General features: G+C 46.6%; 2 protein-coding genes across 2 annotated transcripts; one reads left to right on the forward strand and one right to left on the reverse strand.

The window, feature by feature from the left end:
- Positions 1-5: 5 nt before the first annotated feature.
- LOC124668079 lies at positions 6-3,579 on the forward strand. Its single transcript, XM_047205280.1, has 7 exons — positions 6-438; positions 531-616; positions 753-831; positions 953-1,012; positions 1,227-1,351; positions 1,890-1,961; positions 3,013-3,579. The coding sequence occupies exons 1-7, from the start codon at positions 124-126 to the stop codon at positions 3,113-3,115; spliced, it is 840 nt and encodes a 279-aa protein (XP_047061236.1). The 5' UTR covers positions 6-123; the 3' UTR covers positions 3,116-3,579.
- Positions 3,580-6,524: 2,945 nt separating this feature from the next.
- On the reverse strand, positions 6,525-7,248 carry LOC124659132. Its single transcript, XM_047197066.1, has one exon. The coding sequence runs from the start codon at positions 7,232-7,234 to the stop codon at positions 6,710-6,712; it is 525 nt and encodes a 174-aa protein (XP_047053022.1). The 5' UTR covers positions 7,235-7,248; the 3' UTR covers positions 6,525-6,709.
- Positions 7,249-27,433: the final 20,185 nt, after the last annotated feature.

The raw sequence follows: 27,433 nt of genomic DNA on the forward strand, positions 1-27,433 counted from the left end.
GGCGCCCCGCACATTCGTCCCGGCGGCGCAGCGGGCCTAGAGAGGCTGGAGGCGCGCGCCTCTCAATTTCCTCAGTTACCGCAACGGTATCAGCAGCAAGGAGCCAAACCCGGCCACACCGGGATGCTCCCCGCCCTCCTCGGCGGCTACCTCACCGCCTCCGCACCACCGCTCCCAACCCCAACCGCGACAGCAACCCCGGCCACACGCCTGCCCCCTGGCCTCAGGCGCTCCACCCGCCTCGTCGCCCGCCGGAGGGCTGGGGAAACTGTACACGCGACGGCAGCAGAAGAGGAGGAGCAGGAGTGGAAGGAGCTCCAGGAGGAGGGGCTCCCGAGGCGGGGGCAGTACGGCCAACAGGATGACCACGACCGTGACCCCGAGATCGGAGACATTATGGGGGACTACTTCGACGACCCCAAGAAGGCCCAGTCACGCGTGAGAACTTGTTTCTCTTCTTCTACCCATTCCTCGATACCTTATCTACCCTTCTAATGTTGTTTTCGTCTGGTGTTTCTTTGGTCGGGTAGATGGAGGAGAGGATAAAGAAGAAGCGGCACAAGATCGTGCAGGCCAAGACCGGCTCCGCCAATCCCATGAAGGTCGTCTTCAACAAGTAATTCCACCTTGCACGCTCCCATACATGCACCGTCTTACGAGATTATCAAGCTATTAGCTAGTAATAATTGATAATTCAGTCTTTTGGAGGTGTTCTACTCGTGTAATTAACTTGTGTTTCTTGCCTGTGCCAGGTTTGATTTCTCCAATTCTTTCATATGGTTCGAGTTCTACAATGCTCTGTTGCCAAAAGATGTGAAATTAATTTGTGATGTAAGTTGTTATCCCTTTCTCCTGCAAAATAAAGTACTACTAGTGATGCTTACAAGAATTATTATGTAGTGGATAATATATTCAAAGGATGTTGCAATTCTCCCTCTTATTATGCTTGCAGACTCTGCGATCATGGCATATAGTTGGACGCCTTGGTGGGTGCAATTCTATGAATATGCAGGTAAAACTTATCTCTGCTAACCTTGCGTGCCTTGCAAGTAAATTCATTTGTGCTCTTCACTTTCACTATCATATGGTGTGTACCGAAATAGCATACACAAACAGAAGAGGGCAACTAAACACTGCTACTATGTTGCATATTGTGGCAACTTAAGTTCTTTGATTGAGCTTCATTACTTTCAGTACGCTTCTGTAAAATATATTGTCCTTTACAGTTATCACAGTTGGATCTAGATTGTAAAAGACCAACTTATGATGCTCTTGAAGCAGCAAATGCTACTCCGACATCCTTTTACAACATTGGCGATCTTGAGATTCAAGATAATCTAGCACGTGTCTGGTGTGTACTCTTTCTCTAGCCCTTTTTACAAACTTTTATTGTAATCTTATCGTGTTGACATACAAGTTATGATAGGGTAGTTGATTGAACAAGGGTATTGTTTCACAGTCATGTTTCATCATTTGTACTATCTGTTTTACGAATGATATTATCAGCTGGTTATTTGTGTAAGCAAAATATGCAAGCAAGTTGGTCACAAACTAAAGACTAATCAATCTGGGTTTATTTGCGGAGACAAGTTAATGTGACATGTAACCAAATTTGGTGGTGCTAAGCCTGCTGCAGCATTATGACTGTAAAATTAATTACTGTTGTAGCATTTAAGATAGGCATCTGAATTATAGGATGTTCAAGTATTACACGCGTCTATGGGTGCTTGAGTGGGAAATATTTTGTTCTTTCAGTCAATATACACCTTACACAGAGAAAGTATTGCACATCTTATACTTCTTCAAGTTGTAATTACATTTTTTTACGATTACAAGTTGTATTTACATTGGCATCAACCATGACTATGCTTTGATGTTGATCTCCACAGGGTGGACATTGGTATTCAAGATCCATTGCTTCTGGATATCCTTCTTAACTCCTTAACCACCATAAATTCAGAGTAAGAATCTGAACGCTCAACTCAAGTTGTTGCTACTAGTGTAAACTCAATTCATCAGGATCTGGTCATTAGGGTCTAGGGATGATACAGTTGGACACGTAGATACACTTTACATTTTTGTCTATTCCCTCCGCTTTTTTATTTTTGCATGCCTTGTAAAAGGGAAGAGAAATATTATTTGGAATCATATGGTTTGGCATCAGTTGAACAAATTGAACAGGAACAGAAGGCCATAGTTCTCTGATAGTCACCTGTGTAGGGTCCTCAACTCCTTATAGCCTGCCATACAGTAACAGTGCATTCTCTTACACTACACATTTACAATCGTCTGCTACGACAAATTGTTTTCTTTTCTTTTCATTTAAATTGAAAGTGAGGAATTGCAGTTCCTGCTTTGGAGGGAAGTGTTTAGCCATGGTTCCATTTTCATTTTTCTCTCTCCAGAAAACACATGTAACTGGAAGTTCTGTTAGTTCCATAACTTTTGAAATGCTTACTTTTAGTTCCATAAGTAGTTAAAATGTTCACTTGTGCGGCAAAGTTTAATCAAGTTAATTGTTATTCTTTTCTTCATTCTGTTCTTTGATTATTGTGTAGTGCACTGCCTGCAAGCAATCTATGTGAGTACCATGCTGAATTGCAGTGGTGCATCTTACAACACCAGCAATTTGATGATTTTGTCTGACTAAGAGCAGCAGGTGTCCAAATTCTTGTTTGTCTTCATATGGTAATATTAATTTAGTCAGGCACATCATAAGTGACATATATTTTTATTAACAATCATGGCATTAATAATATTACTGGAGTACCTCCATTCCAAAATATAAGCCTTTTGAGGTAGTAGTAGTATTTTAGGAAACAGTGGTTTAAATCGCAGAGAAAATCCATCCAGGATTCTCTTTTTTCTTATGGTTCAGTTTGAGGGTTCTGCTGCCAGAATGTCACTACTCAGTTGCATCTATTTCAAACGTATTGAGTGCTTATTAATGTATTCATGTATGAAGCAAAAAAAAAAACACAATCTTATCAAGGTTTGTTTCATTCTCTGCAGTCATCTGGGCATTAAACAAGTTCGATTTGGTGGGTCGGAGTTTGAGAGCTGGAACGACAGCTTGAATACTGAAGAAGCTGGATACAGTGTTCACAAGATCTAGAAAATCAGAGTCCTGCGATTGTAGAAGCGGCTCCTTTATTTTTGACTCAAGTGGGAATTCAACGAATCACGAATCATGCCTCTGTATCACACCACTGCCTAACATGAAAGATGATGCCCACTTTTGTACGGACACTATGCCTGGATGGGGTCGCCACTTGAGCGATTATTCTACAGGACACCAAGAACTCGAGCTGGACATCTACAAAATGTTTGCATGGTTACGCTCCACTGCCCCTCCACCTGGATCTGATGATTAAGTATGGTCGTCGACCGTAGCCTAGCTTTGCAGTCAGCTACATGTATTTCTTCCAGTTGGCTGGAGCTTGATTTCCACCTATTCAAATTTAGGTTATTCACTAGGAATGGTTAATTTGGTCTTCAGTTTCTTACTAGAGGCTTGCTTTGGTAACTTAACTTTCGAACGGTCTGTAGGTATCATCAAACTTGTAACTTTGGGCAAAACAGGTCGTCCGGACAGCTTGGTGTCACACATATAGAATAAAATCCATTTTGTGGCGCAAATTTGTGTAATGTCTGTTTTGCCCTTAGTTTTAATTCCAGTTTGATTGCATTCTAAACTTTAACTGATACGGAATTGCTCCACACACGACGATTGACGTACGAACTCTGTACGATGCTCTCCATAGTGCTAACTTTCCTTTAGGCCAATCACGCAAATTAATCCCCTGCCCAGTGCTATGTGCCTAAGTCCGAGTCCAGGCCAAACCATGACATAGTGCCCAGTTCCTCCAATCTACAAAAAGTATATATAACATAAAATCACCACTTTAAAAGTAATTAGCATCTCCAGCGGCCTCCTCCAAAACCTGTCCGAAAATAGCGTCAGATCGAGCGCTTAGGCGACGTCGCTGCGTGTTGCCGTTTTTGGAGCGCGGCTGTTTCAAGTCGCGCCACCCAAACAAAACTTTAAGAAATTTAATTTCACCGAAAACACTCAAATTCATTCAAAATTGTTATATATTACAGTGTTTTGAATGAAATTCGACCAACTTAAACATTCAATAAACTAATAGCATTTGCGGTGGCCGGAGCGGTCGTAGCACTCGAAGAAGTTCTAGTCCCAGTCGGTGAGTCCATCTTTCACCGCACCGCTGGGATCAGCTTCGCTGTTGTCGCACGTCAGGTCGCACGAGTGGTCTGTCGCTCCCGCGGATTGACATGGCGATCACGTCTACGATGTTTCCCTCCCAAGCCTTGTGGTCGTTCAATGACGACATGAAGGCAGCGTTGTACCCTGGTATGTCTTCGGGATCGTCGCTGCTTGCGATGAGGCACCGTTGGCGGAGGAGCGTTGTCACCTCATTCTCTTCCTCCTTCACCTCCGACTTCGGGACGAGGAGAGCGGCGCGGCCACGGGTAGCCCGCAGTTTGATGTGATAACATCGATGCTACATATCTATTTTCAAATCCAGTATTTCAATTAAGGAGGTTGCTATCTCGCTAGCTTGGTGAAATCTCGAAGCACAAATCAAGTGCTCAACCAGATGTAGCAATGGATAGCTGGTACCTCCTGCTCCTACTAGAACAGTCCGCCCAAGCAAAAAAAAAAAAAAAGGAAAAGTAAAAAAGAAAAGAATGTTTAGCAGTGGGGCCAACCAAAGTCTCAGCCCCGCCCAAACCCAAACCGAGTTCGCCTCCACTTTCCTCGCGCGAGAGGATTCATAGCCACATAGGATCGTACGAGAATCGGACAAATTTTATCGTGTGTATAGCAGAACTCTAACTGATATGAGGTTAAATGTTTAGTGCTAACTATGCACAATGCATGCTCTAATCCATTCTGACCGTCAATCATTGAGACAGCCTAAAAAAATCGAACTTCGTTGACGTGGTTGCTTTGGTGTGGTTATTTCGGTTACCTACACTCCACGTGACTTATCGATGTCATCATTGTTCCGTAATCCCAAAGTTAACATGTCTAAGTCAGAAACTGTTATGCATATATATAAAGGGTTATTTTGATGAAATTAGACGGGTGTGTTTGGTTTTAGCCCAATCTTGACATACTCCGATGGCATCAAATTTCGCATTTCTTTAGGCAATTTTAATTCTCTAGATAAGGTTAAAAGGAACCGATGGCATCAAACTTCGCATGCCTTTCTTTAGCCATCTTTTTTTTTTTGAACAAAGGAGGACCCGAAGGTCCCAGAGACTGCTTCATTTATAAGACGGTGGGTTACAACTTACATCAGGGCCCCTAACAATTTGGGGGAGAACAGATAAGGCCGCAATTTTTACAGAAAAGACCCTAGGACTAAAAATGAAAAGGCAATCGAGTCCTTGGTCTTCTCCACCGCTGTCAGGAGATCTCGCCGCCCGGGAATCGACGCCACCTCCGGGGAACATGCCACTTGGGGTGGTACCAACTATGGGGCCCGAGCTGAGATCAGAGAAGAACTTCCACAAGAGCACTGGCACGCAGAAGTGGCGCCTTGGCGAAGCGGAAGAAGATGAACTCATGGTGAACTCGGCACCAGAGTAGCAGGTGGCATAAGAGGCCACGGATAGCGGCGGCGACAGACGCCATCGCTTGGGAAGCTCAGTTGTAGCAGCCAGACGAGCCCGACGTGTCGATGGAGCATCACCCACCCCACCTTCTCCATCACCACCAGAGTGACCAGATCGAGCAAGAGGGAGAACTCCGACGCGCCATGTACAACACCCACCTGCAGAAAGCCAAGACGGGGGTGTCACCCTACTCCGCTCTTCCTCCTTGCCTCCACAGCCGGCCAGGACAAGCAGAGCAGCATGACGCACACCACCCCATCTCTTCTCTCCCTCGCCACCATGGCCGGCCAAGAAAAGCAACGCGGAAACATGTCCAAACTTCAGAAGAGGGCTCCTAGGGAAGGCCTTATTTTCGGAGACACCGGCTGTGAATCTGCCCGACGCATGCGGCTCCGCCCACCGGAGCACCACGAGGAGGCAAAAGAGCAGTAGCTTGAGCGGGATCTCGGCCCGAAGATCGCGCGCTCTGCTCCAACTACAGGGCAGAAGGCCCAAAACCGGCAAAACGCCGCAAACCCTACTAAAACTATCTACTCCGGCGCCTTCTCGTCTCCATCTCCGACCGGCTATTCCGGCGGAGAGGAGGAAGGAGTGGCCCGGTGAGGAGAAAGAGGAGAACAGGAACTGTAGATAGGTGAGAGCGAGATGGGGGGAAATTTTCTTTAGCCATCCTATGGCCAAGAAAATGTAAGGAAGCAGAATTGCTCACATTATAATACCCATGAAGAGATTATCCGTGAAGAGATTCTCCAAAGAATTTGAAGTTGCACACTTTGAACTAAGTATACTCCGTATATAGGATGTGCTATCTAACCTTGTCAACTGAGCATTCGTAGCAAATATGAGCCAGGGCAGCGGATGCATCCAGTAACCCAATATTTGGACACGAAGAACTAGATCAGACATTTTATTGAACAGAAAGAGATGATCAAGCCATGAAAAAATTGCAACTGTAATTTGTTCTGTCAAAAAAAGAGGAAAGAAAGAAGAAGCCGAATAGCTCTACATATTTACACGCTACCGATCGAGGAGGAGACTCTGTTAAGCTTAGCTAGCTTTTAGTTCACGGTGGCGGCTGTGCTCGGGGAGCATCGTCACCCCTGGCGCTGCCGAGGCCGGACTTGGACCTGGACTTGGAACGGAAGGTCGCCGACCTGGGCGTGGCGCCGTCGCCTGACATGCGAGGGGAGGATCTCGGCGAGCCGAAGCTGAGCTGGCGCGCGTAGGTGACGACGGCCCTGGCCCACTTCCTGATCTGGCCCTTGAGCTTGCCGGCTTCGGCGTCCTTGAGCGGCCCCGGGCCGATGCTGAGCTCCAGCCCCGAGAAGCACCGGCTGTACCGCCGCTGATCAGCCGCCTTCTTCTTCCCTCCGTTGCTCTCCGCCTTCGGCTGCACCACGGCGCCGTCGCGGCCGTTCTGTCCTCCCTCTACCACCTCCTCCTCGACCTTGTCCGCTTCCCGCCGCGACGGCGACGTATTCTTGCCTACGGACATGGACGTTGCCGAATTCTCAACCGGACCGGGAGCAAAACTGCGGTTTGGTGTCTGGCTTGGCTGCTGAGGTGCATATATGTGGCAGCGCAGCATGCGTGCGGGCGCGATGAGGAGTACTGGTACCAGGTCGTTACTCGGTGCTGTGACGTGCGAGGTTACTTCTATCGGCTGATCGCCGTGTTTTTTATATGTTTACGTGTGCGTAGGATTAATATTCCGCGGGGTTGAACGAAGGTGAGAAGGAGAAAAACGGAATGGAATGAGCACCATCCCATGCAGACTGTTCAAGCTGAGCAGGGAGGTGCGCCGATCGATCGGCCATGATCTTTCTCTAGCAAAGAATCGAAGAAAATGATACGCTAATACACATCACCGAGTTCTGGTCGAAAGGAAGGTTACAGGCATGATCCTCCGGTTTCAGCTTCAGGCGTCGGGGTTGGGGAAGAGGTAGTCCGCACGAAATGATTAACTGGCGTCTCCAGAAATGCCAGCTCAGATGGAATTTGATCTGGTCAGCACTCGTACGTACTTTGGAGAAAAGTCTTAAGCGCACTCAATACATTTACGTTTCCTTCTGTTAAGAGTACTAGCAGAATACCCGTACGTTGCCACGGCTTCTTATGGTCATAATACGTGTAATTTTTTTTGTATATACTGGAGGTTTGTTAAAATATTTTCTGTATACTTCTTACACGTGTATCTAGCCAAGCAACAAGGATTCATGCTTTTCCACCATAAAACGCTATCCACCGAGTAGTCCAGAACGGAGACCATACCACGCACGAGTGTTTGTCGGCGAGCGCTCTTCTCGGCTCTCCATGGATGCTCTGCCCTCCATCGCCCTTCCATCCAGCACTTCCGTCTGCCACTCATTTATCTGAAGCCGGCCCCTTGCATATATCCTTTCAATGTTGTTGCTGGGTGATAATCTGGAGGCTGCTTGTGTATATAAACGGGTGGGTTTAAGTCTTGAAAAGCGAGGTGGGACTATAGAATAGTATAGAAGATATCCTTCCAGCCGAGATTCCTGAGTGTTCTTTGTGGATCAATGCACTACAATGAACGGATGTGTTCGATTGGCCGTAACAATTGATCCATGTTATCGACGGAAATTTCGGACGAAAGGAGCAGCCCCGCTCGAGATGATAATATGAACCGGTACCATGGCAATGTGTGGCAATTTGATGTATTATGCGTTTTGGTGGGAGGGCAAAACGGTCCCAAAAAAAGCGTTGACGAAACTTTTTGGCAGAAACCTTAGCTCTTTTATTATTAGGTATAGATTTGATTTGAAGAAACGTGATGGGTGGTGTTGTCAATCATAAATGTCCGATGATAGCTCCATACTTCTCCAAATGCCGATCGATGATGCAGCTGTTTTGCAGCCCCCTGCACGTCAAGGAAGATATCTAGTTCCTCGTGGCCACTCTTGCATCCTTTGGTGAGGTGACCGGTTTGATCCCCTCGGTGAGTCACCGTCAAGGAAGAACATCACCATGCCTGGCCGATGGTTCGAATCTTGGTCCGAGCCGTCCTAATGTCGCAACCAATCTACTACTTCAATTCCATTGATCTGCCAAAATAAGCTATTAAATTTATCACAATATCTAGGGTTTAGGGAGCTAGAATAATGTCACTATGTTCGGTGGTTAGTATTATTTTTCTTTGCAAAAAAAAATTCGTTGCCACATTTCTTCATTTGTATCTATGGGAAGGATGTGACATGGTCACAAGAGTAAAATGCGAAGTGAACTGAGAGACACGGTTTCCCTTCCATTGAACATAACCCTAGGTGGCATTTGCATCTTGCATCCCAAAAACTATGCATCCACCTTAAGAATTAGATGGATGTGCCTTTAATGGGTCGATGAATCTAAAGCTTGGATTGGCTTTGGGAACCCTTGCCTTGGTCAAGACATAGATCACTTGGCAGGGGCACCTTTGTCACGGTTGGAGATGGTGAGAAGGATAATTTTTTGGCCTCACCGAGAACCATAGGAAATACACAGGTTTGAAAATATTATGTTGGCAAAAATGAATAATTGTTAGGTTTCAGAATGCGATTTGAGAATAATTCTGAATGAAATTAGCACCCAGCAACCCTTTGAAATTGAGCACATCCAACAATTTTTCAAGCTTTATGAAATGATCTCTATGTCCATCTTTTTTTGACCTAGGCTACGGCGGGCTTACGCCAGCCTGAACAACTTTATTACCAAAACTGGAATTACATCTGGATCCAATTCATTACAAGGTTATAGAGGACAGCGGGGGGGGGGACAAAACATCGGGCTCAAGGAGGCTCAAAGATAAAACACCAATTAGTGATCATAGAAGAAGAAGTAGGAGAAGTGCATCGGTGAGCCCATAGCCGAAGATCGGCGAGGCAACATCGGGTGACCAGCACGAGGGGCTCATCTTGATTATTGAAAACAAGAGAGTTCCTCCACTTCCAAATGTTCCAGAGAACGGCGGTGATAACTGTAGTTTCTTCAATGTTGTGGCAGCAGCTAGTGAAGAGGTCGGGGAAGCCGGCGATGCCACGTGCATCGAGGTCGAAGTTGAAGAAGTGCCAAATTTCGCGCGCCCGAGGGCAAGTCAGGAGCAGGTGGTCGACGTCCTTCTCAAACGGGCATGAAGCGCATAGGCCCGAATCAGCAAGCCGATGTCGGAACCTCCTCTCATTGGTTGGGAGATGGCGCTTACAAGCCCGCCAGATCCTAAGTGTGTAGACGCCTGAAAGCATTGGAATAGAAATCCTTGTTCGAAAGATTTTTGTTAGTGAGGCGGCAAACACGATTGTCCGTAGTGTCATGGCGAAGAACAACGGAACTAAGCTCAGTGGTAAGCTCAGCAAGCTCCTCCTGAGCAACATGGGAGAGACGAGGTTGAAGGAAACCCTGTAAGCCTTGGGAGAGAACCATAGAAACTTGAGCATTAGGTCTAGTGGTATGGAAAAAGAGGAAAGAGAAGCGCTCATGCAAAGGGAGGGGCACCAACCAAAGATCCAGCCAAAAGGCGGTGGTTAGGACATTCCCTACGGAGACTTTGGACACCTTTCGAAACGAACTCAAACCAGCAACGAGGTCTTTCCAAACAGGGGAGTCAAGATGATTGGGGTCGCCCAGGTCACGAGAGGTAGACCCTCCGTACATACGACGGAACCAGCAGGCCCAGGGGGCGGAAGAGTTAGAGTGGATTTTGGTGAGGAATTTGGAAAGGTGAGCGGAGTTCTCATAGCGAATGGAGAGGACTCCCATTCCCCCGTAGCGCTTAGGGGTGCAGACAGCCTCCCAAGCGACCTTGCATTGACCGCCATTGCAAGTTTCCTCTCCAGTCCAAAGAAAAGCGCGCCTGCGTTTGTCGATGGCTTCAATCACGCCTGCTGGAAGAATTTCGGCAGCCAAGGCATGAGCAAGCATGGTAGTAAGAACAGAATTGACAAGAAGTAGGTGGCCGCCAATGAGAAGGGAGCGCCCACGCCAGCCAGAGAGCCGCAAATCAGTCTTGGTCATGATAGGGTTGAAGTCGGCAATGCGCAACTTGTGAGTAGAGAGGGGTAGGCCAAGGTAGGTTTGGGGGAAGAAGGAGATAGCGCAGCCAAAGGAAGCAACCATTTGGGTGGCCAAAGGGGGTCCGTCTTGATAGGAACGAAGGTACTTTTGTGAAAGTTAATGCACAGACTAGTGGCCGCAGAGAAGTCATCAAGGACTTTCTTGAGGTTAGCGACATGCTGCATCACCGCGCGAATGATGATAAGAGTATCGTCGGCGTAATGTAGGACGGGGCAAGGGAGGTCGTCAACTAGGGGGATGGAGGAGCAGGCCCCGGCGAGAGGCATGGAGGAGGGGCCAACCCCATCAGGGCCGGGGCTGGAGTTTTCATTCATGGAGAAGAGTGCCTCTCGAATTCCAGAGAGAGAGAAGGGTTTGATGAGCGTGTCAGCTTGAAAGGGGTCAAGCCTAGTGGAAGCGACAAGAGAAGCAAGATCTAGGGTGTCTGAGGCGGCAAGGGGGTTGCCTAGAAGATCCTTGAAGAAGCGGAGGAGAATGTCAGCTTTGGCATGGTGGGCAAAGACAGTATTGATGTCCTCGGTCTCAAGGTTTTTAATTTGGTTTTTCCGCAGACCACCAGAAGCGCAGAGGTGGAAATAGCGGGAGCTCTCGTCTCCCAGGGTGCAGTTTTTTACCTTAGCTCGTTGGCGCCAGTAAGTCGCGCGATCATTATTCTTTTGACTAAGATGAGATTTGGCGAGCTGGCGAAGGCGATTTTCTGTAGGGGAGAGGGGGCGAAATTCCTCAAGTCTGCCAAGGAACGAGATGACCGATCTGCAATTCACCAAGTAGATGGAGAGGAGACAACGCTCCCGGGCCCAGGATCGAGTAGCAGAGCGGATGTGTTTCAGCCGAAGGCAAAGACGGCTAACCGAGGAGAGATGCGAATGGTCTGTGCCAACATTGTTCCAATTGTTATCAACGATAGGGGGAAGAGGAGTGGGAAAGCCACGTATTTTCCAGACGGAAAATGGTGCTGCGTGGCGCCTTAGAAGAGGCCGCGAGGTGAAGAGGAACATGGTCGGACGTGGTTCGCGAGGAAGAGGTGAGGGTGGTGTTCGGTAAGGCGAAGCTCCAATCTGGGTTAACAAGGACACGGTCTAGGCGGGCGAGAATGGGGGGGTCATGTTGGTTCGACCAAGTGAATTGTCTGTCAAGAAGGGGAATCTCCAGGAGACCGAATGACAAGGTATTAACTTATCAATGCCTACGTATTGTAGACTAGGGTTTTAGTCGGAAGTAGAGGGCAAGTAGATCTCGAAGGTTTCAGCCGAAAAGTACTCGATGATTATGAAAACTAGGGTTGCGTGAAACAATGAGTCGATCTTCTCTTTGTCCCTCGACTCCCCCTTATATAGGAGGCGGAGCCGAGGGATTCGTAATACACAAGTTACAGAGTCCGGGAGGGTTTCTAACCCGTCCCGTAAAATTACAAGTCTATATTTTCTAATACAACTCTAACTTTCCTTAATATAACTTGGGCTTCTAAACTTTATATTCTTCGACTCGTGGGCCTTCACTAAACCCCGGGTACCAACTTTGGCAGACCCATTGGGGATGCCTATGTCAGTAGCCCCCGAGATTTTGCTTGATTCGAAGAATCAGGGAAAATCTCCAACTTTATAATCATCCAATAACTATGTCGAATTTATCACATATCTTTGGATACGCAATTATATATTGTACAGGGATAATGGTAATTGGGGCTAGTTCATCTGACGGAATAGGTACTAGTTAACTGCTCTAGTGGCAATCCGCAAAAACCTACTTCAAGATCACGTCCCTGGACATGATATCGGGATACTGGTGTTAACTTCGACAGGTGCCGCTTAAGGTCTTACCATCTGTCGAGTCCCGGCTCATGTTTTATCGGGTACCTAACGCGTCCGTTAGGATTTTTCTTCGTATCTGTTGATACAGAAAAAAGTAGCAAACCGACGTCAGAGACGGTGCCACGCCGCTCAGAATGGATCTGGGGTCTTACCTTCGCGGAGTTTTGCGGCATTCAGAGATTATTCGCGACTTTGGCGCTCTGAGAATATATTGTCGAGTGCTTTTTCGGCTGTTGGAATAGCACATTTTATTGAGTCAACGGATGACTTATCTTGCCTTCCCGATGGGAGTATATGTAGAGTTATTTGTATAACTCGAAATATGCTCACTTCCTTTTATAATTTCATCGGGCACGCGAACAGCATTCCCGATGGGAGTAGCCCCCGAGGCTACAGCCAAGGACTTGTGCTTGGTTGTAGGCTTGATACGTCGCAAACGTATCTATAATTTTTTGATGTTCCATGCTTGTTTTACACCAATTACTATATGTTTTAAGGGACTAACCTATTAATAGTTGCAAAAGTGCAGAAGTTCTTGGTTTCAACTTTGTTGTGCAGGAAATAGGCAAATATGAAAGGAAATAGCTCATTATGGTGAAATCTGGAATTTCCCGGAATCTGTCTCTGCTGAACACTTTTCAAAGATCGCTTCGAAACTCCATCAAAACGACGTCCAATTGAAAATTCGTAAACTACAAAGTTGTAGATAATTTCAAACCGAACAATTTGGACATCTTATTCGTCCATAACGGACAACGGATGCATCCGGCAGAGCAGAATTACTGCGGAGGTTCGTGCAGTCTCGGGACTCCGAAAGTTGGTGACGTATTTGACACAAACTCTTTCCATACGTGGATATTTCGGCCCAGCCACGAGTTGTGAGGCTCATGAAGGACAGAGGGGAGTCCTAGGAATAGAGGTGCCCAAGAGCCCTTGGATCAAAGGGGCATCCATCCCATGGCCTAGATGCATCTCCAACACTATATATTGATGGGAAACCCTATTTTTGGAGGCCCCCAAGCATTATCACGAAAATCCTCCTCCTTGGCAGCAGCCAAGGAGTGGGAAACACTCATCTACACCAGCACCAACTCAAGGAAGAAGAAGGCTAAGGGGCGGCGCTCCCCCATGATGCCGGCGGCGGGGAAGGAGTCCCCCGCGCCGGCGCCGCCCACGCCTCCGCCTCCCGGCGCTCCTCGCTGAGCCCTCCAACGTCTTCACCGCCATCTCCATCACCAACTCCTCATTGTATTCAGTGGTGCATCCTCTCACAAACCTCTGTACCGCCCTATGTAAACATGGTGTTTTATGCTATAAGTTATAATCCTATGATCTATGTCATGTTGCCATAGTGTATTTGTTCTTTGATTGGTTGTTTCTCTTTGGTTCATTAGAGTTGTATGTTGATATGTTACCGTCCTTGGTGCCCATTATATTTGTGCGCGCATGGATCAAGCACCATAGGGTTGGTAGTACTTGTATACTAGAAGGGGGAAGTTCTGCCGGAGTGACAGAAACCTAAGGACGCGAACCGGATAGTTGCATGTATGGGAGTAAGAGGACCATTTACTTAAGGCTGTGGTTGGGGAAACCTTAACGCTTAATAGTATTTACGGATGTTTGCTAGCACGCCAATCATATAGTACTTGTAATCCCGGAGGGAGAGCATGTATATTTAGCCTCTCCTACATAGAAAGCTGCATCGAAGACATTGAACCCAAGATCTTCACTAATTGATCTTGGACAAAGCCACCACTATTACCACCGCCTTTCCACACTCATGGTACTGTTAGTTTAGTTTGTTTTATTGCTGCAACACTAACATTTATTCCGTATATTTTATTGTTCTGCAAAGTCACCTCTCATACCCGTTATCACTCTAGTTTTATTTCCTAGATATTGCAAATGCTTAGTGTGCGTAGAGTTGTATCAGTGGTTGATAGAACTTGAGAGAATGTTTATCCTACCTTTAGCTCCTCGTTGGGTTCGACACTCTTACTTATCGAAAAGGCTACACACGATCCCCTATACTTGTGGGACATCAAGGCTCAACAATTTAACGCCTTATGTCGTTGTATTGTCATTCTTTCTCGAGCTTTTCATATCTATCGGGTGCGCGACCAGCGCTCCCGATGGGAGTAGCCCCCGAGGCTATGAACAAATGCTTGCTTTTGATCATAGGCTCTCGCCATTTCTATTTTGTCATACTCGAGTTTTTCTTTTTTCCAAAGTAGCCCCCGAGCATTTGATCAAAGGCTCTCGAAATAATCAATAGTTTCTTACTTCCGCCAATTTCATTAATCTTCAGAGCCGAGATTTTCTCATGGCAAGGTGACATCATTACTGACGATAGCCACGATCACTGTATCGGGAAGACGCGAGCACTACTCTCTCTCTGTCATGCGGGCCCAAAACCCTCATCAATTTGACACGTCGTGCAAGTGGGGGACACACGTCCTCCGCTTTTTCTGGCGCACGCACTGTAGCGCCTGTTCCGTTCTTTCACAGTCAAAATACACTTTTACCCCTTAGCCACGTGCACAACATCCATCTCACAATTATTCCATCCAACGGTGCGTCGTTTCACCAATTCTCTATATAAGGTCGTCTTCTTCCTCCGTTCATCCTTTCGCTTGCACCGCACCTCTGCTCTCCTCTGTCAAAAATCCCCCATTGCGCCCAACACTTCTTAAGCTTAGCCACAGTCGCACTTTGCGCCTACGCCATTGTTGATGCCACCACGCGCACGGCTCACCAGGCACAGCACTCCTGAGTCAAAGATGGCGGCGGAAGATCTGGAGTGCGACAGATCCAAGATTTCGAATCAAGACCTCAACTTGATGAAGAAGCTCGTGTTAATGAAGAAGGAGGGTGCACTGCACTTCCCCAGCGAGGAAAGCTATCCATCGCCTCCTATCGAATATCGGGTCAGTTTTGTTGACCATCTCATCCGCGGCCTCTCTGCCCCCATTCACGATTTCCTTCGCGGTCTTCTTTTTGTTTACGGGTTGCAGCTGCATCAGCTGACGCCCAATTCCATCCTCCATGTTTCTATTTTCATTACCCTCTGCGAGTGCTTCCTCGGAGTCCATCCTAACTGGGCTCTGTGGAAGTGTATCTTCTGCCTCCGCCGCAATGGCTCCCACAACATCACCTACAACATAGGCGGTGTTGTTATTTGCGTTCGCCCTGACGTCGAGTATTTCGACGTCAAATTCCCCGACTCCGTCCAAGGGTGGCGCAAAAGATGGCTTTATGTGCATGAAGAAAGCTCCGACTCGGTGGAGTACAACATAGCTCCTTTCGATGGAAATGCGAAGATTCTTCGCCGCCGATCCTGGGACGCTGAAGCTACCAAAGAAGAAAAAACGGCGACAGAAGCACTGATGTCCCGTATCCATGAGCTTCAAAACACCCATGGCAAGGAATTGTCGGGTATCCAGATTACGGCGTACTTCCTTAGGATTAGAGTGCAGCCCTTACAAGCTCGCAAAAATCCCCTTTGGAAGTATGCTGGCGAAGAAGATGCCGACAGGCTCTCCAAAGACCTTCCTGTAAAGGACTTGGAGAAGCTTATCCGAAGAATTTCTTCGCTCAGCAAGAAAGATGCTATTGCATCCTCTTGTCGCGTGGAGCCATATAGTGGCACCAACGCCCTCCCCGAGGTAATTTTTTCGACTATTATTTTGTCCTTTTAACTTTTTTGTCCTCTCAACTTTTTTGTCCTCTCGACTGTTTTAATATTTGTCGACTACTATTTTGCTGACATCCCTTGCTTAACTTCTTGTCGACATATTTTGTCTTTGTAGAATCATCTAGTTCTAGCTTCTCTTCCTCCTCTTCCTGAAGGTGGAGAAGTCGAAGAACGGGTTGTTGTCACCGACGACAACCAGGGTACTTCTCGCCCTGAGAGTGAGATCGCGGGTTCTCAAAAATCCGCGGCCTCCTCTGAAAAATAAGTTGAATCCGAGGCTACCGCATCGACACACTCCCTCCCCTTAGCTGTTTCTCCAAGGGACAAGAGGAAAAGGGACGAAGTTGCCGATTCTGGTACCCCCAAAGCCGTCGCACCTCCTGCCGAAGAAGTTGTTCCCGATTAAGAAGGGACAACTTTCAATCCTTATGAAGATGCCCTCGTCAGCTCGTAAGTTCTTGTTACTCTTTGTCGCTTGCTCTCGATATTTTGTCTATGTTGTTTCTTATATTGTCGCCTATTTATTGTAGTGGTGACGAGGATGAAAATCCACCTATTGACGCGACTGCTCGAACGAGTACGTCTCGTACTTTAGTTGTCTCTGAAGCTCAACCTGATGGAGATGAAACCTCGCCCCCTCGACCGGACATCGAGCACCCAACTCCGGCTTGCGAGCCCCCGTGCCTCTTCACCAAAGAGAGCTAGGGTCGAGCCAGTCAAGGAGCCTACCCCGTTAATTGGTGGTTCCACGACTCCTTCGATGGATGATGTAAGTTTTCTCCTCTTCTTTTACGTTCCGAACATTTTAGTGCTTTCGACTCCCCTTTGGTGTTTGCTTGGTGTTGTCGAACTTTCACTTCCTATATTGATTTCTCTTTTCTTTCGTTTTCTCTTTAGCCTTTGATGAAGGAATTTATCCGTCTCGGTACCCAATTCATCGGGTACCGTGACCATTCCAAGAAGTTTGAAGGTACTATTTTTCCTGCCTCTGCTGCTGAATAGACTCCTTCATTATTTTTTCATGACATTTTACTGTCGTTTGTTTTGCTAGACACTCTTGCGGAAGCTAAAAAACGCGCTGATGCTCTTGCTCTTAAGTTGGAGCAAAGCGAAAAAGCTCGCAAGAAAGCTGAATCAGATGCTGCTGCTGTCGAAGATCTTCAAAAAAGACTTCACGACGCGGAAACTTCTTTAAGCGAAAACATAGCTCAGCAGTCTGCTCGTGAAAAAGAAATCCTCACTCGCTTGGAGTCGCAGAGTCGACGTTTTGTTAGTAAGTACTTAGATCATTGCTATTTCTTCGGGTCATCATATTTTTCCTGGCTTGGTTTTTCTTGACAAGCTTCTTTTTACTCATTTAGGGAAAACACAGCAAGATTATGATATGGAAAATCCTGAAGGTGATCGCCTTCTCGACGCGCTTTCCCTCCTTGAAATCCACGGAGATGAGGCACGCGAAGGCCTTGCCGACGCTAGAACAGGTCTGCCGCGGCTTTTTCCCTACTTCTTCCCGAAGAAAGAAGAACCCAAGACTTTTACTGCTCTCGCCAAGTGCTTCAATTCTCAAGAAGATCTTGGGCTCAAACTTCGACAAGAAGGCTTGAAGGTTGGTGTTGAAGGCACCATTGCCTTGGTTGCTGACAGCCAACAAGATATTGACTGGGCGAGAGTTGGCGATGTGAAGGAAATGGAGACGAAGAGGTAGCAGTCTTTGATTAAGGCTGCCAAGCCAAACTCAAAGAAGATCCTCGCCTACCTCGGATGCAAGCCAACTCCCGCTCCTAGTTCATCGAAGCCGGAGGTCAAGTAGACCACCTTGTCTCCTATTTTGTTTTGTTTCTCTTTTAATGCTGTCGTCATAGTAGCTTTGGCGACAACTGCCCCATTAGTTCACTAAGAACCCTCCTTTTGTAATAGCCATGTAAATATCTGACCTTATTAATGAAAAAGACATGTTGCCGAGTTATTGATATCGAAACATTTCTCTCCAGTTGATTTTTGACAACTATACCGTGGTGCCTCATTCCTCGGCTGCTTTGCCCACTGCGTCTTGCTCGAAAAGATCCTCCGCTGTCGAGTTTATTAGAGGTTTATCGAGTGCTGCACAAAATGAAGACTTGGACGAGCTCCGTCAACAACTGCAGTTGATGAAAAAACAAGCTCTCGTGATGATGGAACAATGTTGAAGATCAGCGGACAGGGAGAAACTTGCTGTTCAACAAGCTCAAGAAGCCATAGCGTTGAAGGAGATTGCGGTTGCTGAGGCTGCTGAAGCTGCTTCCCGAGAAAATTTTATGCTTCAACTGATGAACGACTCCGGCTTGGATATGATGGGTACGCTTTGCAAACTTGGTCATACTGTATTTTATTCTTACTGTCTTTTATTCCTTGCTGATGCTTCCGCTGAAACAGGTTCTTTTTTGGATACTGTTGGCGAAGATCAGCGTCTTGAAGCCCGAACCAATGTGCTCTCAAGCTTGCCCTTCAGCATGGTTCCAATTTCTGGGTCTCCTGAGCGTACTCGCCAAATCGTCAGATTTCAAGATCGCGCGATTCAGGTCCGCGATTTTCTCGACTTCTGCACAAGAACATTATCTCTAGTTTATAGTACCATGTTTCCATGCAACAAAACACCATAAACTCTTCCTGCTCTGATGGAGAAATTTCGAGATGCTCCTCGGATTCATGAATTTGTGCGGGCTCAACTATCTGCTGGGGCAAGATTCGCCATGATTATGATACAGATCTGCTACTCGAAGTTAGACCTGACTCAAATTGTCACCAAGTGTCTGGCCAAGCATGCGAAGCGAAAGAGGAACGTTGATAAAATCAACGACTCTGTAACCACTATAGCAAAAGAGATGATGGACGAACTTCTTCGGATGGACGCAGAATTCTTTGTAAAAGGTAGCTATGCTGAAAATAGAACTGGTGCTGCAAACAATGAAGGTGTAAACATAGATGATATAGTAGGTATCAACTGAAAATTTATTTTTCCTTGTCGATTTTTTTTCTTGATGATGAGGTTGTGTATATTGTAAGTATAATCTATATTGCAAAGCCCCCGAGCCTTTGGCTAGTGCTCGAGCTATTTTTACGCCATGGTGAATTTACTATTTTGCGGGAGTTCATATATATTTTGTTACCGCGGGTTATGAGCTCCCGAGCCTGTCAAGGCTAAAGATGTATATCACCAATATCTTTTACTATATTGCAGCACCGCGAGCCCGCCTCATTAAAAACCTTTCAGCCCCACTCGGTGCCCTGAAAGGAAAAGAGTGCGTCTGAAAACTCTCGGGCGTTTCAGTACATTGTATGTTTACAAAGAGGAATATATTTCGACTTTAAGTGTAAAAACACCTGAGCTGCGCCACGTTCCACGGATTTGGCTCTGCGACTCCTGTCTTCTTGTCCTTTATCCTGTATGCTCCTCCTTCGATTACTTCTGTGACGATGTAAGTACCAAGCCACGGCGGCTCTAGTTTTTCATGGCTTTTTTGTCTGAGCCGAAGAACTAAGTCGCCTACCTGAAAGAATCTTGGCCTCAATCGTCGACTGTGGTAGTTTTTCAGATCTTGCTGGTACTTAGTTACCCGTGATAACACTTCGTCTCGAGCTTCATCAAGTGCATCGACATCATCCTCCAGTGCTTTTCTTGAAGTTTCTTCGTCATATTCCGTTACTCTCGGAGAATCATGCTCTATTTCTATCGGCAGGACTACCTCAGCTCCATGGACCAGGAAAAACGGAGTTTCCTGCATCACTGTATTTGGTGTTGTTCGAATACTCCATAACACACTGGGCAACTCCTCTGGCCAAGTATGTCGACCTTTTTCCAATGGTGCTAGCAGGCGCTTCTTGATACCATTGCAGATGATACCATTGGCTTTCTCGACTTGACCATTGGTCACGGGTGCGCAAGCGATGTAAAGTGTAGTTTGATGCCTACCTCTGCACAATATGCCTTGAATTCCTTGGATGTGAAATTACTACCATTGTCCGTGACGATACTATGAGGTACTCCAAACCGAAAGACGATACTTTTCACGAACTTGATTGCAGATGCTCCGTCTGGTGAATTTATCGGCTTTGCTTCTATCCACTTTGTAAATTTGTCGACAGCAACGAGCATGTACTCGTATCCTCCTGGCGAAGCTTTGTGTAATTTTCCCACCATATCGAGACCCCACTGAGCAAAGGGTCAAGACAACGGTATTGGCATCAACTCTGCTGCCGGAGAGTGAGGTTTTGCGGCAAATCTCTGGCACGTGTCGCAAGTACGATCTATTTCTTTCGCATCCTCGATTGCTGTCAACCAATAAAATCCTGCTCTGAAAACCTTGGCTGCTATAGCTCGGCTGCTTGCATGATGACCACATATTCCTTCGTGTACATCCTTCAGAATTAACCTTCCTTCTTCGGGTGTGACGCACCTTTGTAACACTCCTGAAATACTTCGTTTGTACAACTCCCCTTTGACCACAGTAAAGGCTATAGAACTTCTGATAACTCGCCTTGCTTCAACTGGATCATCGGGTATTTCTTTTCTTAGGATGTATGATATGTATGCTTGCATCCATGGAATTTGTACCATCATTACTAGGTCCGGTTCCTCTTCTTCTTCCAGTGCTGTTTTTGTAGCCCCCGAGGGTTTCTCATTGACATAGGCATCCCCAATGGGCCTACCGAAGATAGTACCCGGGGTTTACTGAAAGCCCATGACTCGAAGAATAAGAAGATTCGGAAGCCCAAGTTGCTATTAAGGAAAGCTAGAGTTGTATTAGGAAGTATTACTTGTAATCTTGCGGGACGGGTTAGAAACCCTCCCGGACTCTGTAACTTGTGTATTATGAATCCCTCGACTCCACCTCCTATATAAGGGGGAGTCGTGGGACAAAGAGAGCATCGATTCATTGTTTCACGCAACCCTAGTTTTTACATCGTCGAGCACTTTTCGGCTGAAACCTTCGAGATCTACTTGCCCTCTACTTCCGACTAAAACCCTAGTCTACAATCTGTAGGCATTGATAAGTTAATCCCTTGTCAATTGGCGCCGTCTGTGGGGATTAGAGGTGTCAAGGAGCTGATCTCGATGGCACGTTCAAGATCGTCGACTTCATCAACTGGAAGCAACGCAATGGACAGAGGTAAACAGATCGAAACTGGTCTAGTTGATTTTGTTCCTCACCCGCCCTCCCGTTTGGATGCATATGCGTATCTGGAGGAGCCCATGGAGATGACGTTTGGAAAGTTGCACTTCCGCGTCGATAAAGAAGGAGCGTATCGTCTCGAAATTCCGATCTCGTCGGGATTATCAGCGGTCGATCCCGATTTTTCAAGTTCAGCATCATCAATCGAGTCAAGCGACGAGAAAACTTCATCGCCACGCTTCATCAGCCCCGGGGCAAGTGAAAAACTCGCCAAGATCTTCAGCGACATGTCTTTCGAGTCATCTGCGGACTCCTATATAAGCGATGACTTGAGCGACATCGACTGACTTCAACTTCATCGACGGATCCATCACCGTTGGAAAGGTCTTCACCAATCTCTATGATGGTGTCACCAAACCCGACAAAGTTCAGAATCCAAAATATCATCAGATCTACGCAATTGGAGAACCAAGCCGGCCAGAACCGGCGATGTCAGAGGCTTTCGACGATGCGAGAAATCCGTATGTCGATCCCGCAGATCTTGCGCGAGGTTTGGGAACAAAATATATCGGACCAGGAACACGAGAGATGGTGCGATTTCCGCAGGCAGTATGGGATCGAGTCGCGAGAGCTATTGATGGTACAGAACCAATGACCATTACGGCAACTGACAAGGTATTAACTTGTCAATGCCTATGGATTGTAGGCTAGGGTTTAGTTGGAAGTAGAGGGCAAGTAGATCTCGAAGGTTTCAGCCGAAAAGTACTCGACGATTATGAAAACTAGGGTTTGTAGACAATGATTCGATGATCTCGCGTCCCTCGACTCCCCTTATATAGGAGGCGGAGCCGAGGGATTCGTCTTGTCACAAGTTACAAAGTCCAGGAAGGTTTCAAACTCATCCCGTAAGATTACAAATAAGACTTTCTATTACAACTCTAACTTTCCTTAACAACATCTTGGGCTTCCGAATCTCCTTATTCTTCGAGTAGTGGGCCTTCAATAAACCCCGGGTACTATCTTCGGCGAGGCCCATTAGGGATGCCTATGTCGATAGCCCCGAGATTTTGCTTGAATCGTAGAGTCGGGGAAAATCTCCATCGTTTATTTTTACTCGACAACTTAAACTTTTCTATATTTCTTCATATAAATTTCTATATTGTACAGGGATAATGGTAGTTGGGGCTAGTTCATCCGACGGATCGGGTACTAGTTAAGCTGCTCTAGTGGCAATCCGCAAAACCTACTTCAAAATCACGTCCCTGGACATGATTTCGGGATGCTTGGTGTAAACTTCGACGAGGTGCCGCTTAAGGTCTTACCATTCGCGTCGAGTCCCAGTCATATTTATCGGGTACCTAACGCGTCCAGTTAGGATTTTTCTTCGTATCTCGTTGATACGGATAAAAGTAGCAAACCGACGTCGAGACGGCGCCACGCCTCCACGGAATTGATGCGGGGTCTTACCTTCGCAAAGTTTTGCGGCATTCAGAAATTGATCGCAACTTCGGCGTTCCGAGAATATATTGTCGAGTGCTTATTCGGCTGATGGAATGGCACATTTTATCGAGTCACGGATGACTTATATTGCTCTCCCGATGGGAGTATATGCGAGTTATTTATAACTCAAAATATACTTTCTTGCTTTTCTATGTTTCTTCTTCTCATTCCGACTTTCTTTCTTTTTATAATTTCATTGGGTACGCGAACAGCGTTCCGATGGGAGTAGCCCCGAGGCTACGGCCAAGGACTTGTGCTTGGTTGTAGGCTCCACGCCATATGCTGCTATATTTTCTTTTCTCTCCGAAGCTTTATATTTTCTCGGGTGCGCGAACAGCGCTCCCGATGGGAGTAGCTCTCGAGGCTATGAACAAATATTTGTATTTGATCATAGGCTCACACCATTTCTATCTTGTCTTTATTGAACTCTTCATTTTTCCAAAGTAGCCCCCGAGCATTTGTTCAAAAACTTGTATTTGATCAAAAGCTCTCGAACACTTTTTCATGTCACTTTTTAATGTAACTGTTAAGCCGAAATTTCCTCCTGTCAAGGTGACGTTATTGCTGACGATAGCCACGATTGCTAGTCAAAAAAATTCGACAAGCCTTTTCTCGCTGCCATGCGGGCCCAATTGATCCACTATCTTGACACGTCGTGCGAGTGGGGGACACACGTTCTCCGCTTTTTCTGGCGTACGTACCGTAACTTCTCCATTATTAAGTTACTTTGTTACCCCTGTTGCTACGTGGCTATCATCTGCCACACATTTTCCTTATCCAACGGTCCGCTCGCCTACATAAGATCATCTTCTTCCTCCTCGGACACTTCCGCTCGCGCCGTCCTCCTTCTCTCATCTGCGAATTCCCTCCTGCAATCCACAAACTCTTAAACTCCTTGCCTACACACTGCAAATCCTGCGCCATTGTTGATGCCGCCGCGCCGTTTGACGAGGCACAGCACACCCGAGTCCTCCATGGCCGCTGCGGATCTTGGGGCGGCGGAGTGGGAAAGATCGAAGATTTCTTCTCAAGATATCAACATGTTGAAGAAGCTGGGGATCAGCAAGAAATCCAAGGCACTGTGCTTCCCCAGTGAGGAGAGCTACCCAACCCCTCCAATGGGGTACCGGGTATGTTTTGTTGATCACCTCATCCGCGGCCTGTCCGCCCCCATTCATCCTTTTCTTCGTGGATTGCTTTTTGTCTACGGTTTACAACTCCACCACCTCACGCCAAACTCCATTCTTCACATCTCCATTTTCATCACACTTTGCGAGGCCTTCCTTGGCGTCCAGCCCTAATCGGGCGCGATGGAAGCGCATTTTCTTCTGTCGCCGTAATGGCTCGCCCAATGTCGCCTATAATATAGGCGGCGTTGTGATTTCTGTTCGTCCCACTGTTGACTACTTCGACGTCAAGCTTCCTGACTCAGTTCAAGGATGGCGCAAGAAGTGGTTGTACATTCAGGAAGAAAACCATGGATGTGCGGAGGACAACATTCCCCCTTTTGATGGCGCCGAGAAGATCTTCCGCCGCCGTTCCTGGGACGCGGAGGCCACCGAAGAAGAAAGGGCGTCGACAGAAACCTTGATGACTCGTATCCGCGAGCTGCAAAATACTCGCGGCCAAGAATTATCGGGTATCGAAATCACTGCATACTTTCTTAGTACTAGGGTACAGCCACTTCAAGCTCGTAAATTTCCTCTCTGGAAATATGCTGGCGACGAAGACGTGGATCGGCTGTCAGTGAATTTGGAGGTCAAGGATTTAGAAAAACTTGTCCGAAAAATTTCATCTCTCAGCAAAAAAGATGTTGTCCCTTCTTCTTGCCGTGTGTCGCCGTTCAGCGCCGCCAATCCCCTTCCCAAGGTAATCTTTGTCTATTTATCTTTGTTGTTGTTGAGCTAACTTTTTGTTACTTCTTTCCTGATACCTTTCCCTGCTTTATTTTGCATAGGATCATCCAAAACTTGTCTCGCTTCCTCCTCTTCCTGAAGGTGGAGAAGTCGAAGAAAGGGCCATTGTCACTGATGACAATCAAGAGGCTCCGTCTTTTGTGAATGACCCCGTGGATTCTCGAAAATCTGCGGGATCTTCCGAGGACACTACATCGGCCCAATCTCCTCCTCCCGCTGTTTCTCCAAAAGGGAAAAGGAAGAGGAGTGACGCCGAAGATTCCGGCACTTCCAAAGCCGAAGAAGTTGATCCTTCACGTCAGAAGGCAACTTATGATCCATATCTCGCATCCATCGTCAGCTCGTAAGTCACTTTGATTTCCCCTCATTTCTGTAGCCGAAGTTTTTTATCTTATCTTGCTTTTTATGCTGTCGATCCTCAATCGCAGTGATGACGAGGAAGAAGTACCAACTCGTGACGTGGCTCCTCGGACGAGCGCGTCACATACTTTGCTTGTGTCGGAGACGGTGGTTGAGGGAGAAGAATCTTCGCCTCCTCAACAAAACGTCGTCACCACCACTCCTCCTTCAAGCCCCCTTGCTCCTTCACCAAAAAGGACAAGGGTTGAAACGATCGTCGAGCCTGCCCCTCAATTGAGTAGCTCTTCTCAAGCACTCTTGGATGACGTAAGTTTTTGACTTGCCTGCCAGTATCTATATTTCCTCCTTTTATTTCTTTTTGTGCCTTTATTTTTTCTGTTACCAAAATTTTCTTTCTCTATTTTTCTTTGACAGCCCATGATCAAAGAGCTTGTTCGCATTGGGTCCCAATTCATTGGGTACCGTGAATACGCCAGCAGGACTAAAGGTAACCATTTTTGCTATCATTGTTTCCGATCTTCGTGCTTCTATCTTTGTCGCAATTTTGAATGTTTTTCTATTTTGGCAGAGAAACTTGCAGAGGCTAACAAGCTTGCCGACACTCTTGCTCATAAATTGGAGCAAAGTGAAAAGGCTCGTCAGAAAGCCGAACTTGACGCTAGCCAAGCAAAAGTGGAGGCTGATGAAGCCAAAGCAAAAGCTGCTAGTGTCGAAGAACTGCAAAAGAAACTTGAAGATGCTGAAGCTGCTCTAAATGAGCATAAGGCCGCACAAGCTGCTCGTGAAAAGGGAATTCTCAAGCGCGTGAACACACAAAATCGTCGCTTCCTCGGTATTTTTGTTGATCCCTTCTATTTTGTAAGACTTGCTTTCCTTTATTTTTACTTGCTGTCGACTAATATGTTACTTCTTTGGCAGGTCAAACGAGCCAAGATTTTGATCTTGAGAATCCCACCAATGATCCTCTGCTTGACGCGTTATCTTATCTGGAGTTTCATGGCCAGGAAATTCGCGAAGGCGTGGTGAATGCTGACGCGGGAATGTCGAAGTTATTCCCCTACTTCTTCCCGAAGAAAGAGGAGCCTAAGACTTTCCTTGCTCTTGCCAAGGACTTCAACCCGTCAGAGGATCTTGGACTGAAGATGCGCCAGGAAAACATGAAGGTTGCTGTCGAGAGTACTATTGCCCTGGTTGCTGACAGTCAACAAACTATTGACTGGTTGAAAGTAGGCGACTCCGAGCAGATAGAACCATCAAGATGGAGGTCGTTGATCAAGGCAGCCAAGCCCAACACGAAGAAAATCCTGGCCTATCTCGGGATCAAGCCATCTTCGACTCCTAGCTCATCAAGGCCGGAGGTCTAGTTGAATGCCTTCGCTTTTTCTTTTGTTTTCTCTATTCCTTTTGCCCTTGTCGCCATTTTAGCCTTGGCGACAATTATCCTGTTAGTCCCTCTGGAGAACTTCTTTTGTAATGTCCGTGTAAATTTTCTAGAAATTAATGAAATTCCTCTTCGTGCTTATCATTGATCCTGGGACTTTCTTTTCCAGTTAATATTTGATAATTACTCGACCGCCCCTTGTTCTGCTGCTGCTTCGCCTATATCTTCCTTCTCGAAGAAAGTACTAGTCGACGATAATCCCCTCGAAGGTTCGTCAAGCAAACATTTATCGGAAGATTTGCAAGAACTTCGTCAACAACTTCAATCCATGAAGAAACAAACTCTGGCGATGATGGAACAATCTCGGAAAGCATCTGAGCAAGAAAAACTTGCTCTCCAACAAGCCAAAGAAGCTACAGCTGCCAAGGATGCTGCTGTATTGGAAGCAAAGGGAGCCACGACCCGAGAAAATAGTATGCTTGAGCTGATGCTGGAAGCTAGCACGGATATGTTAGGTACGTTTCTGCGATCTCATAATGCCTTCTCTTTATTTTCTTGTGCCTTCCTTCAAATTTCTTGCCTTGTCGCTTAATAGGCTCGGTTCTTGATCTTCTTGCCGAAGATCAAAGAGTGAACGAGAGAACGAATCTTCTTGTCAATCTTTCTCTTAACCATGGTCATTTGTTACGGGCCACTCTGAACGAACCCAACAAATTGTTAGGTTCCAAGATCGTGCTTGCCAAGTGCGCGAATTTCTCAGTTTTTGCACGACAACATTAACCCTTGTTTATAGGACTTTATTTCCTCGAAATGAGGTTCCCAAAACTCTTCCTGAATTATTGGAGGTATTCAGAGATGCTCCCCGTATTCATAACTTTGTGCTGGCTCAACTCTCTGCTGGAGTG

This window comes from Lolium rigidum, chromosome 6 (assembly GCF_022539505.1).
Source record: "Lolium rigidum isolate FL_2022 chromosome 6, APGP_CSIRO_Lrig_0.1, whole genome shotgun sequence".
NCBI classification, from domain to species: Eukaryota; Viridiplantae; Streptophyta; class Magnoliopsida; order Poales; family Poaceae; genus Lolium; species Lolium rigidum.

Coding starts and splice junctions, on each gene's coding strand:
- LOC124668079 (XM_047205280.1), top strand. CDS start 124: ATGCTCCCCGCCCTCCTCGGCGGCTACCTCACCGCCTCCGCACCACCG. Junction 439..530: donor CCAAGAAGGCCCAGTCACGC/GTGAGAACTTGT, acceptor TTGGTCGGGTAG/ATGGAGGAGAGGATAAAGAA. Junction 1,962..3,012: donor TTAACCACCATAAATTCAGA/GTAAGAATCTGA, acceptor CATTCTCTGCAG/TCATCTGGGCATTAAACAAG.
- LOC124659132 (XM_047197066.1), bottom strand. CDS start 7,234: ATGCTGCGCTGCCACATATATGCACCTCAGCAGCCAAGCCAGACACCA.